This window comes from Callithrix jacchus, chromosome 4 (assembly GCF_049354715.1).
Source record: "Callithrix jacchus isolate 240 chromosome 4, calJac240_pri, whole genome shotgun sequence".
In the NCBI taxonomy this organism is placed as follows: domain Eukaryota; kingdom Metazoa; phylum Chordata; class Mammalia; order Primates; family Cebidae; genus Callithrix; species Callithrix jacchus.
This window is the reverse complement of record NC_133505.1, coordinates 112,713,149-112,726,821: the sequence shown is the minus strand read 5'-3', so window position 1 is coordinate 112,726,821 and position 13,673 is coordinate 112,713,149. Positions and strand designations below refer to the sequence as shown.

Here is a 13,673-nt window from a genome sequence, read left to right as displayed (position 1 = left end):
CAAGGAGGCAAAGCAGGGAGGGAAGCCTGAGCCCCTGTGGGATGGGAGGGTCAGCCTGCCATGGGTGAATCTGTCCAAATCCCAACAGGGCACCAGCACCTTCACACAGGATATCCACCTCACAGGCTCCTTTTCCTACCCAGTTCTTAAGAGCTAGTCCACAGTCACTGTTACAATGTCTGAAATTTAAGGAAACAGAAAATTCGAGAGAAGGGAAAAGGAGCAGAGAGACTAAGATATATTTGGTGGTGAGATGGTGGATTTGAGACATCAGCTAGGAAAAAGTAGGCCGACCTGGCAGCAGTGGAAAGGCGGGATGAATGGTTATTGAGGAACAGCGTTTGCATGAACAATGAAAACAGGCTGTATTAGGTCAAAGGAGAGGTTTGGATGACACCCAGAAGTACCCAAAGGGACAGGGTAGCATTCTCACTACTGGGGCCTCAGCTGGTGGATAAAACTTCGTAGCATTTAAAATGCTGAGTGCCACTATATTGTAAAAGTATCATGAACTCGCTAACTCCCTTCTACCAGAACGTAAGGTTTTCCAAAGGTGCTTACTGGATGTTGTTTCAGGTACTTTAGTGCTAAAATCAGCCTCATAGCTTCTTTCTTTGGAGAAGTAGCATTAACAAAAGGGTTATCTGATTTTCTTTTTCCAGTGTGGAATAAAGATCCCTTCAGATGCCTTATCCGTTTTTAGCATAAGCCTCAGCACCAAGGATATATCAGCGAAGATCCCATCAAAGTGAAAATCTATGCATTTTGATGCAGGGAGTGACTGGTATTGAAAGCATGCTTCCTCCTTGGACCGAGAAGAAATAAACGTTCTTTTCTCTTTTGAAGCATTTACAAAACATGAAAAAGGTTTGAAAATTTACACAATAGATCTAAGTATTATAGCTGAGGAAGGAAATCGTTTCTTCTGCTCCTCTTGTAAGACACTGATTTATCACATTGATCATCCACAGCCTCTGCACAGCTAGATGCGTGGCTAGATGTACTACAGAATACAAAGCTAAGGCGCTTTGAGCCTTTTTGTGTAAGTCTGTAGCAGCAGGGAAAAAATGTTGCCACTACCAGCAAACCCTACCCTCTGCCGAGACAGACACACACAGCATACTCCACTGAAATTTCAGGAAGTATTAAAGTCACAGTATCTTCCTTTTTCATTCTTCAATATTATAATATGTTAAAATACGTTTTGTTTTGTTTTGTTTTGTTTTTTTGAGACGGAGTTTCACTCTTGTTACCCAGGCTGGAGTGCAATGGCGCGATCTCGGCTCACCGCAACCTCCGCCTCCTGGGTTCAGGCAATTCTCCTGCCTCAGCCTCCTGAGTAGCTGGGATTACAGGCACGCGCCACCATGCCCAGCTAATTTTTTGTATCTTTAGTAGAGATGGGGTTTCACCGTTTTGACCAGGATGGTCTCAATCTCTTGACCTCGTGATCCACTCGCCTCAGCCTCCCAAAGTGCTGGGATTACAGGCTTGAGCCACCGCGCCCAGCACATTTTGTATTTTAAGAGTCTCTTTTGTATTTTAAAAGTACCTTAAAATACTTCGTATAAATCCAGCTAGAATCATAAAGACTATAAAGTTCTTGAGAAATAATTTGATTCATTCTCTTGCCTTTGGAAAGTGTTTAAATTGTCCAGACTTCTTCATGTTTTTTAAATGAACATGAATCAGCTTCCACTGTTGTTACAAGGTGTGTGGTCTGGAATAATACATGAATGTCTTCCAAAAGAACTCAATCCCGAAACACAAGGAGATAAACTAGATGTGTGATCTCATAACTCTTATGGCAATTTTAATAGATAACATGGTTCAGCAGTAACAGCTAATGGAAATAATGGTCTGCTAGTTAGTGCACCAACAAGGAGAGAAGTGTTTTCTATTTTCCTTTGCATGGATGTGGGGCGTGAGGCACTACTCTCTCATGTCCACAAGATGGCACCATTCTCCCATTGGTTGAGAAAATTAAATCGAGTTTAACAAGGAATTAAGACTGTTGTAGCTACGGTACTAGATACTGAGAGTTCACAAATTCACAGGACATATCCTTACTCAACAGACGCTTGAGTAATTTATATAGTGTCATTTAGGAAGGGACTCTGGAGCTTTAAAAAGAAGTCTTAAGAAACAGAGCCCCACAGTTCATGTCATAGCTAAGACAAGGAGTCAGGTGTCCTTCCTTCTGGTCCACTGCTAATGTAGCAAGTCAGGGACATCCTATGTGCCTAGAGCATCTAGAATGTAAGCTGTCTGAAGCCAAGGAGGAGGCTTTTTTTTCCCCACTCTGGTGCCCTCCGTGTCTAGCACCAAGCCTGCCACATAGTGTGCATACCCCGTGAATTCATGTTGAAAGAAAGCTCTAGCTAAGGATTAGTGTCCTTCATTCTGGACACAGGAAGCAGATCACATTTGTAAAAAACAGGAAAGTTTGCTCAGACTTCCTTTGGGAGCTAGATATCCTACTTTTTCTAACATTGCCTCAGAAACTCCATTTTTTCCAATTTAGTCACATTTCATTAGTGTCGAGATTTTGAAACTCGTAAACACTGAAGCACTCTAGTGCAAAAAAGTTTGTCAAAATTAGAATAAAGATCTGCGTAATTCTTAACTAGTTTGAACCTCAGGTTCATCATCTATAAAATAGGTATTTTACCTGTCTACATATTGACAAATCTTGTACCAAATGTGACGTGAGGGAGCTGTGGTGTTTGTTACTGTTTGGTTTCTGAATGTTGCATTTATTTTCTTATAGTCAAGGGTGCTGCTTGCATTTGATATGATCTTGGTGATCTCCATCTAGCCTGTAGTTACAGTGCTTAATTTGGGCTCCCTAAGTGCCCCTTTAATGAAGGCAAAGGCATTGTTTGCCTGTGAACATCTTTTGAACTTCTCAGATTGTGTGTGATTCTAAGGCCACTGTTTTTAGTGGGTTGGCCAAGCTTCCTACCTGGAGATAATCTAGAAGTGACAGCCACTTTCACTCCCCGTACAGTTACCAGAGCCTGATGAAAATGTCCAGGCTCTTTCTCCATTATTTAGAAAAGTTGTTATTTTAAAAATCAAATTACAGCGCTTTCTTTACTCCTACATCTTAAACTCTAATGACAGCATTGGCCTAAATCCCTGATTAAAGTAAAATTGAGTCGGTTTTTACTGATGATTTAAAATAGAGTATGTAATATTCTCATAAAAAATTAAAAACATTAATGGAGTATGTTGTATGGTTCCATTATCACTAGTTCACTAAGTTTACAAAACATAATTGTGCTGACTTTCCTGATAGGGAATAAAAAATTGCCCATTAATTTACAGCAGAATTGCCCCAGATGACATGAATATAGCACACTATGCCTCTGAGTAGCCACAGCACTAGTTCACCGAGTTCCCACACAGAGGTTAGGTCATTCTAACGATGTTTTAAAATGATCATCAGTGGTTCTCCTGGTGCGCCTCAGACCAGCAGCATTGGCAACACCTGGGAACTTGTTAGAAGAGCAAAATCTCAGGCCCCACCGCAGACCCATAGACTCAGTCTTGAGGATGTAGCCCCATGGGCTGGTTAAACCAGCCCTCCAGGTGATTCTGATGCAAAGTTAAGGACCACCACCCTAAATTATTTCCTCCCCAAGCACCATCAGTTCACTCCCTATTAACTTTACTGAACACAGGTTGCATTGAAATCCTCTAGGCTGTGTTAATTCCTTTGAGATCTTAGATCTTTTCAATGAAAAGTCACGTGTATACATGAGGATCATCAACTCTACTTAACTAAGTGCAACCACAGCCCTTCAGCTTGTGAGTTTTAGTCTAACACTATTATAATAAAAAAATGGTTTGAAGTCACCCTATGGCCAGATTCTGGTTCAGCAGTTACAGCTGTGAGATCATGGCTAAATTGGTCAACCTCTTCGAGCGTCAGGGTTTTTTTTTTTGTCTGTAAAACTGGGGAGAAAAGAAGAGGGGGAGGGGGACAATGTAGACCTCATAGGGCAGCTAAGATGATGACAGGAGGCCTGTGTTGAAAGTGGTTCGCACAGCAGCTGCCACATAGTAGGGCTCTCTTACTGTCACTAATAATGCACTCAGCCTTTTCAAAAGTTATGAATACATTTTTCCTTAACTAAAAGACACACACTTTACAATAAAGAAAATAAAAGAAGTGACCCTTACCTTTGATATCTAAAACTAAATTTGGCTTCAACTTGCTATAAATCCTGCCATCGGACTTCAAGCTCCAGAACTGGCTGTCGGCATTCTGGTCCAGGGCCAGGCCTAGTTTGGAGCCGGATGTTACCAGGCTGCCCACAATCGTCAGGCAGCAGTCTTCGGCTATCTGCTCAGTGGAAAAGACGAGAGCTTAAATATGCATCCAGTTCTAAGTCTCGCAGCAATGGTTTATCTGGTTACACTGATCTTTAAAATTCTCTTAGTTCCTTACTACATTTACCCCACATGAGGCAATTCAGCTCTTAGCCAACTAGAATCAGACACCAAATATTTATGCCCTATATTTTAAAATATACGCGAATGATGGAGAAATCTCAATTTTTGTGCATCATGAGAGGCTTCTGCCCTTTGCAAGAAAGCCTCAGAACATTAAAACTGCCCATGATGAGATTTTCTGTCATAAGTGACCATGATTCCAGGCAGGGTCTGGTCTGTAGCTATATCGCCCTCTGACATCTCCACCTCTGCATGGCCTGACTTTCCAGTTATGACTGCACCTCTAATTTTGTAGCACTGGGTGGCTAAAGGGCATTTTTTCATTTTAACACTCAGAATTGCATTTATTAGCGTCTGTCTTCATGAGAATTACAATTTTGTAAACAGGCATGCTATCCAGCTATGAAAAAAGAAAAAATGCAGACTCACTAGAGGGGGTTTTAATGCAAAGATTTTATGATCCCTTCCCTGAAGTGAATCTACCCTTAATATATAATGTATGGCGGTCATGTTCACATGCCATTAACAAATAGTACTGGCCAGGTGCAGTGGCTCACACCTGTAATCTCAACACTTTGGGAGGCCCTATCTCTGCAGAAAAGTTTAAAAAATTAGTACTGGCCAGGTGTAGTGGCATGCACTTGTGGGTCCCAACTACTCAGGAGACTGAGGTGGGAGGATCCCTTGAGCCCAGGAGGTTGAAGCTATAGTGAGCTGTGATTGCATCACTACACTCCAGACTAGCCAACAGAGCTAGACCCCGTCTCAAACACAAAAACAAAACAAATGTTATAAAAATGCCTATTAAACGTGTATTATTCTAGGCCAGGTGCGGTGGCTCACGCCTATATTCCCAGCACCCTGGGAGGCTGAGGCAGGTGGATCATGAGATCAGGAGATCGAAACCATCCTGGCCAACATGGTGAAACCCCATCTCTACAAAAAATACAAAAAGTCAGCTGGGCATGGTGGCACGCGCCTGTAATCCCAGCTACTCGGGAGGCTGAGTGAGGCAGGAGAATCACTTGAACCCAGGAGGTGAAGGCTGCAGTGAGCTGAGATACACCACTGCACTCCAGCCTGGGCGATAGTGAGACTCCGTCTCAAAAAAAAAAAAAAAAGTGTATTATTCTATATTGATGTGATAATCTAGGAGACTTTCTCATTGGCCTACTGAATTCAAAGTTGTTAAATAACATCACTGAAATGTCTGTTAGAAATAATTGCTGAAAGATACCATTTTCTTGGATTGTTTACGATAATTCAAAGGCAGAAAGCTTCTTTTCATGCTTCTATATAACAACTTCTGTTTCTCCTAATAGTTCTTCTATGCATGTCCAAACAGTCCTTCTGTTTACTGAAAGAATTTCCCTTCCAGCGCAACAGACCCAATGAACGAGTTGTACTCCTTTGCGCCAGGCTGTATTCCTTCTGCTGACTCATGGGGCACCAGGTTTGTTTTTTTTTTAAAGAAAATCAGGAACCAACAGTCAAGCCCATAAAATCAAGGAGTAAAAAAGTTTAATCTACTATAGAAGCATAAGCTTCTCTCATAAAGTCTTACTACAGTCAGCTTTTAAGTGTCTGTTAAAGCAGGAATGATGCAGGAGGGAGAGGGGCCATTTTCCAGTTTACAAGGTGTGGCGCTTAGGAAATGGACCGTATTGTACACAGAGGGATCTCTTTACCCTTCATCCTGTTCTGTGGATTTCCCCAAAACAGAAATAAACCAAGAATGATTTCTGTTGACAGGGCTGGAGCTTATTTCTGTAACAGTTACATTAAGGAAAAAGGGAAGAATAACAAACACCTCCTTTTTCTATTACTATCCAAAAATCAAGCATAGAAATAACTACTCTATCTTGGATCAGCACTATATTAACCTTTCATTTTAAGTTCCTAGACTGGTTCTATCACAGCTAGGAGATATACTGTCCTGAAAAAAAAAACAAAAATTTAAATTTATTTCAGAAAGTACTCCAGGAATTGTGAAATTGCATCTACTTGAAGAAAATATCAAAAGCATATGAAAGGATGAGTCACCTCCTAGCAAAGGCATCCCAGGTCCCTGTGGAATCGTAAAGCTCACCCTGCATTTGATGTATCCTTCTTGATAGATCCAAATCTGATCATCGGCACTGACGTCCTCCATGACCTGTATCCTCAGAAGCTTCAGATCCTCTAAGTTTCCATTGGTTGACATGAATAACCCTGTTGCTTTGTTTCGAAGTCTGAAATAAATTCGCTTCTAAAAGACAAAAAAACCCCAGCAGTTGTCATATAAGATGTGTTGCTCGAAGCACTGAACAAGCATTAATATCAGGAAGAATCCAAAGTGAGATATGGACTAAGGGTAATTACTATACCCAAGAGTCTCAAAGGTTTTAGATTTTCTCAATGAGAAGAGTCTGACAAATGTTGAAGCTCCCGAGGCAGGTGCCTGCCTGTGGATAACTGCGTTTGATGTTCAGTTTGATGACGTTCTGAAGCAGCCACACCTCTGAGCACCAGAAACTGAGCCCAGATTTTTGGGGTGGGGAAGGAGTTAATGGGGTGAGGCCAATTATAAACTTTGAAATTAAAATGTTGTATTGCACTTACAAAAAAACTTCAGAGAAGTCTGTACAGAGCAGGAGAGTCTATACCTCTAAAAAGTTAGATTGCATTTACAAAAAAGAAATTTCAGAGAAGAGTTTATACAGAGCATGGAGAAGACGAAAATACCTGAACAAAAGGTCGTAGAGAACCTATTTGGCGACAGCCACTGAATTCATACCAATTAGGTACTTCTGCGGGTGACAGTAGGAACTGTCGCCCTCTGTAATTGCCATATTCGTAAGTAACCCATCTGAAAACAAAAAACCACAGTAAGTAGCAATTTTCATTTGACAGTGGACCCCAATTACATGTATTTTTAGAATGCTTTCCATTTCCAGACTGAACTATATACTTTTAACATACATTGGGGGGAAAATGAAGATCTTTTCTAGAACACTTAAAGAAGTAATTTCTTGACAAATAGCAAAATGCCAAAAAGTTCCATTCTTGAAGAGAAATAGGTAAGTTTTTCCTTCACGAAGCAGTGAAATATGGCCTTTTAGTGGCTTCCTCAGTTCTGCCTGGGAACTATTCATAAAACAGCTTCAGCTGTAATAATGGATCTTTAAGTTGTGTAAGTAGTTAATATTTCCAAAGCTCTTAGTAGGTGCTAAATAGGGTTAAATAAGTTTTCTCTGCAATGAGAGTAATCTTTGTTAAGTCTGAAAAGCTGCTCAGATACTCAGTTCCCTTCTGCTCAGATGCTGCTGCCGCACACCTGAGGATGTACAGGTTCAAGCGCAGACTGGCGTGGAGGCAGCCCGGCACCCTCCTCTCTTGCTAATCCTGGATAAAATTTTTATCATTTTAGTCATCATAAGAACAAAATATTAAAATCTGCTGCAAACAAAAAAAAATCACCCATAATTCTACCACCCTAATGGTCTATAATTTCTTTTGCAGATAGGTCTCACTCTGTTGCCCATGCTGAATGGCAGTGGCATGATCATAGCTCACTGCAGCCTCAACCTCCCAGGCTCAAGTGATCTCCCACCTCAGACTCCTGAGTGGCTGGGACTACAGGTGCATGCCACCACAGCCAGCTATTTTTTGTGTTTTTGTTAGAAAGGGGGTTTCAACATTTTGTCCAGGTTTGTCAGGAACTGCTGGGCTCCAGCAATCTGCCCGCCTCAATCACCCAAAGTGCTAGGGTTACAGGTGTGAGTAACTGCACTCAGCTTCTGTGATTTATTATTATTTTTTAGATGGAGTTTTGCTCTTGTTGCCCAGGCTGGAGTGCAGTGGTATGATCTCAGCTAACTACAACCTCCACCTCCTGGATTCAAGCAGTTCTCCTGCCTCAGTCTCCTGAGTAGCTGGGATTACAGGCACCTGCTGCCACACCCGGCTAATTTTTATATTTTTAGTAGAGATGGGGTTTTACCATGTTGGTCAGGCTGGTCTTGAACTCCTGACCTCAGGTGATCCACCCACCTTGGTCTCCCAAAGTGCTGGGACTACAAGCATGAGCCAGCGTGCTCAGCCTGATTCTTTTTTTAAACAGATATAGTTCCCCCCCACCAGCATCTGATGTACACAGGTAGACCATACCTATCGTTTTTGTGAATTTGTGAATAAAACAAAAATACTTTCTTAAAAACTTGTATTACAGGTGAGGGGTGGTGGCTCACACCTGTAATCCCAACACTTTGGGAGGCTGAGGCAGGTGGATCACAAGGTCAAGAGATTGAGACCATCCTGGCCAACATGGTGAAACTCTGTCTCTACTAAAAATGCAAAAAATTAGCCGGGCGTGGTGATACATGCCTGTAGTCCCAGCTACTTGGGAGGTTGAGGCAGGAGAATTGCTTGAACCAGGGAGCTGGAGGTTGCAGTGAGCTGAAATTGTGCCACTGTACTCCAGCCTGGAGACAGAGCAAGAATCCACCTCAAAAACAAAACAAAAACATGTATTACACTGATAGTACTCATTCATTTTTATATCTTATTAAAAAAATATTCAAAGTTGAGGGAAAAAAATCTTTCCAAGTTGACCTTTAATCATTTTGCCTAACATCTCCAGTCATTTCCAGCTAAAGAAAATCTCAACCCTGAGCTCCAAAATCAGAGGACTTGCTCTTTTTTAATGGGATAAGAAAAGTCAGCTCTCTCTGTCTTACTTGCTAGACTTTGAGAGGTGTTAAAGTTCTTACCTTAAATAAACTAAAAATCTGGATAATGAAATAAAAGATGCTTTACACATGACTTTTCCCAGTGGAAAATGTTCTACCAACTTGCATAATTATCAGCCCTTACAGAAAGAAAGACGGTATATGTCAGTTAGTTTAAGATAATGTAAGAGACAGAAATCAGATCAAACTTTTTTTTAAGATAGGGTCTTGCTGTGTCACCCAGGCTGAGGACAGTGGCGTGAACACAGCTCACCGCTGCCTCAACCTACTGTGCTCAAGTAGCTGGGACCACAGGCATGTGCCACCACACCTGGCTAATTTTTAAATTTTTGGTAGAGATGGGGTCTCACTTTGCTGCTCAGGCTTTTCTCAAATTCCTGAATTCAAATGATCCTTCCACCTTGGCCCCCCCAAGTGTTGGGATTACAGGCATGAGCCACTGTGCCCAGCCCAAACTTGATTTTTAAAATGATCTATTTTGTTGAGTCAACAAGTAGATAACTCACATGCCACCAATAACCTGAACAGAGCGTATTTGCGTGCTGAATCCCAAGGATCGGAGATTAACGGTTTCTGCATTAAGTTCAATCTTTTTTCCTTTGAAGTCTTCTCTTTCAAAGAGAATAATTGTTGGTTCAGAAAATTCCTGTTGAGGAACAAAAACAATATTCTGTTATTCATCTTTGTTAATAATTTAAACTTACGTGAAAATCATCATGTTACACGGCCAGAGCACAAAAAATCTGCCAGATTTGGCCTTTCCATAAACGCCCTTTCCCAGGGATCCTAGATGTTTATATACTCCAAGCTAGAGAGAAAGCACAGAGGGGCAGTTAGTTTTTCCATCGCATAGGAAGGCAGGTAAATGTAAACAGACTCTAAAGCCAGGAAAAAAAAAAATTCCAGGCACAGAGAAATGGGTATATGCTGGGAATATCAGCACTTCTGAGGGCATTTGTTTTTGACTTAGCCGTTTTCATTGGGACAGGGAAGTTGTGGACATAAATGCTGAGGGTCAGAGGGCTGTGGCAGTCTGATGTTTAGTTGCTTACTGATACTGTTTTGCCTAATCAAGGAACCTTCCTCTTGTATGTATTTTCAAATGTCTTTTTTTTCTGTTCATCAACAAGACAGTGATTCTGTGTGTTCATGCTCCCAAACTTTCCTGTAGGAATCACTGTCAGGAGGAGAGAAAAAAACAACAGGATGGAAGCCCTATGTTCAAACTGTCAATCATTTCAAAGAGAACAGCAGCACAAACGTTCACCGATTTTCAGCAAAATGAAAAGTTGGCAGCTTATGCCTGTTTTTCAAATTGTAGACACTTTTGACCCTACATTAATCTCTAATGTAATACTGCTAAGATCATAAATGATGCATCAAAAATGTATGTGGGAGGCCAGGCGCTGCAGCTCATGCCTGTTATCCCAGCACTTTGGGAGGCCAAGACAGGTGGATCACTTGAGGTCAGGAGTTTGAGACCAGCCTGGTCAACAGGGGGAAACCCTGTCTCTACTAAAAAATCAAAAAAAAAAAAAAAAAAAAAAAAGGCCAGGCATGGTGGTGCATGCTTGTAATCCCAGCTACTTGGGAGGCTGAGGAAGACTAGAGGATTGCTTGAACCCGGAAGGTAGAGGTTGCAGTGAGTTTAGATTGTGCCACTGCACTCCAGCCTGGGTAACACGGTGAGACTCCATCTCAAAAAAAAAAAAAAAAAAAAAAAAAGCAGCTTGTGGGAATTACAGTTTTTTCCCTGTCCTGCTTAAAGCTGTGGAAAGGGTGTGGTACCTTACTGCTTCATTTATGTGGATGTTCCCTGACTTGTAAAAAAGATTTTGTCCATCAGCAAACAGAGCATGTTCGTGTGTGGAGGTAGTGTGTATGGGTAGTGGTCTAGGAGTTAGTTTACATAAAACATACAAGGAAGAAAGAAGACAAAAATTATAGTAGTATTACTACTTTGCACTTTTAAGATGGCATGCCCAAAAATGTTCTAAACACTTAAGTTTAGTATTAAAAAGCAGCTAAATACTTTTGAAGTATTAAGTCACAAAGATACAGAGTCTTCATATGGGTAAAACATTCATTGCTTGACAATTAAAACATAAAAAGATGTCATCTATAGCCTCAGAGTGATGTGAGCATATATGCCAAGTTCTGGTTGAGGGAATTGAAATTTTCAAATAAATACTTGTAGGCAGCTTTTAGCAGATTAACAATCAAAGTCTTATTTCATTACGTGTAAGCTAATGAATCTTACTACCTCATTTCACGTTACATTGTTTCTATTTTCATGTTTCTAGCATTTTTGCTATTTAAACAGGCAGGGATGAGATAAAACCAACTCATATGTTCTTCCTAGCTTTAAAACTAAAATGACCAACTACGTACATTTAAAGCTTTTTATGAGAAAGCAGTTACCAAAAACTAATAAAAATTTCAGAAACGACAGACATTTCCAGACTTTAATATCTGAACATGATATTGCAGTTTTGTTCTATTGAATATTGCTTCAACTACATCAAACTGAAAGATTTCTGTCCAAAAGAGGGCACTGTAATGTGGATTAGCACATAGTGACAAACTGGGAGAAGTCATTTGATTGCAAGTCTCTAAAATACGGAATAATAATACACTAAAAACCTGTACGGAATTTCTTCAGTAATAACAACCAAAGATACAGGAAGCCAGATTGCAAAGGATACAATAGGCAATTCACTGAATAGAAAATGCAAATTACAAATAAGAGATACCAGCCTAACAGAAATACAAATTAACCCAACAACGACATAATGCTGTCTGCTCATTCCATCAAGTTGACACAAATTAGAATGAGAGAACATTCAGTAATGGCAACAGGAAAGCAGGAACCCGCGTGCACTGCCAGTGGGAGTCTCAAATGGTGGGATTTGGCAGTCCTGAGTGAAACTGCCTGTTCTTACATGTGAAATCCAGCAGTTCTACTCCTAACATATAGTCCCAGGAGACTCCCACACAGGTCCGTAGGGATATGCATATGAGGATTAGTGAGTAAAAGAGGGTGGTGGAAAACGTGTACCAGTGAAAATAAACTAGATGTACACAAAGCCAGATGGACAATTGTACCTTCGAGCCCTTAACTTACTTTAAGAGCAGGTTCTACCTGCTGGTTACCTCGCTCTGATCATCAGCCATGTGAGGCATACATTTCTGCAACACTGTTCACAGTGACATACTTACAACATCTATAAAACGAAGAGACTTGAAGGTTGCTCCAGGCGGGCATCCCATTGCAGACAGACAAGGATAATGGCCTTCTTCCAGCACGTACTGATTACCAGTGAAATTTTCTCCATCATATGCAACCCAGCTACAATGGGAGAAACCACACACATGCACAGAGGATGCAATTTGAGTATTTCTATTCAAGAAGTCTGATTTTTAGAGGCAGCCTGCCATAAACAATGCTTGTGGTAAGCAGAGTTCTTTTTTCCAAAATATTTGGATATATTTATTGCATTTCTGCTTGTGGCAAATTAATATTCATAAGTCAGTTAACTTTGCATTTGGGAAATAAACTTTCTCCGTGAAATTCCCCATGTTCTTTCTGACTTCCCCAACCTCCAGCCTTCCTCGCACTTCTCACAGGTGCCACTGTTTGCCCAGCCAGTGGAGCTTCAAGCCCTCAAGTCCTCTTTGAATAATCCTTCTTTAAACTAGTCAATCACCAAGGTATATTGATTTCCTTCCAAAATTTCTCCCACACTCCTCTGTCCTCATTTCTAATACCTCTGCACTGGGCCAGGAATCAAAATACTATAGCAACTTAGACAAGTCACTTTGCCTCTCTGGAGTCAACATTATTCATAAAGTGGTGATCTGCCATGCTCCCCTAGAAGTTTGTGTGTGTTTCTCCTACTTATTTTTTTGAGACAGAATCTAGCTCCATGGTCCAGGCAGGAGTGCAGTGGTGCGATCTCGGCTCACCGCAACCTTCGCCTCCTGGGTTCAAGCGATTCTTCTGCCTCAGCCTCCTGAGTAGCTGGGACTAGGGTCGTGCACCACCATACCCAGCTAATTTTTGTATTTTTAGTAAAGACAGGGTTTCGCCATGTTGCCCCGGCTGATCTCGAATTCCTGATCTCGTGATCCACCCGCCTCGGTCTTCCAAAGTCCTGGGATTACAGGCGTGAGCCACTGCACCAGGTCCTGTTGTTTTTAACCCAACAAATGCCTCTTGAGGATTGTGTGTCAGCTGCTTTTCCATTGCTGGGGATACAGCAAAGAACCAAAGTCCCTGCTATCCTGAAGTTACTACTCTAGTGAGCTGAGACAGATAATTTCAACACGCACACATCTGGTGGTAATAAATGAAGCAGAGCTGGGGATAAAGAGGATCCGGGATGTGGCAGTATGTCCAAAAAACTAGGAAGCTGTACTGTCCATCTATGTATTTGGTTTTGTTTTTTCCTCAGACAGAGTCTTGCTCTGTCGCCCAGGTAG

General features: G+C 41.3%; 1 protein-coding gene and 1 long non-coding RNA gene across 2 annotated transcripts in view; one reads left to right on the top strand and one right to left on the bottom strand.

Annotated features, from left to right (window-relative positions):
• The window catches only part of CRYBG1 (crystallin beta-gamma domain containing 1), a 229,099-nt gene that overhangs the window by 2,096 nt on the left and 213,330 nt on the right, over positions 1-13,673 (bottom strand). The window contains exons 17-21 of the mRNA XM_017971289.4: positions 12,411-12,540; positions 9,698-9,837; positions 7,186-7,309; positions 6,551-6,709; positions 4,189-4,351 (exon numbers count right to left, since the gene is read on the bottom strand). Of these exons, the coding sequence (XP_017826778.4) occupies positions 4,189-4,351; positions 6,551-6,709; positions 7,186-7,309; positions 9,698-9,837; positions 12,411-12,540 (716 nt within the window). The remainder of the gene's footprint in view (positions 1-4,188; positions 4,352-6,550; positions 6,710-7,185; positions 7,310-9,697; positions 9,838-12,410; positions 12,541-13,673) is intronic.
• Positions 5,784-6,725, top strand: LOC144582187 (uncharacterized). Its single transcript, XR_013534456.1, has 2 exons — positions 5,784-5,914; positions 6,433-6,725. It is a non-coding gene; the product is annotated as an uncharacterized LOC144582187 (long non-coding RNA).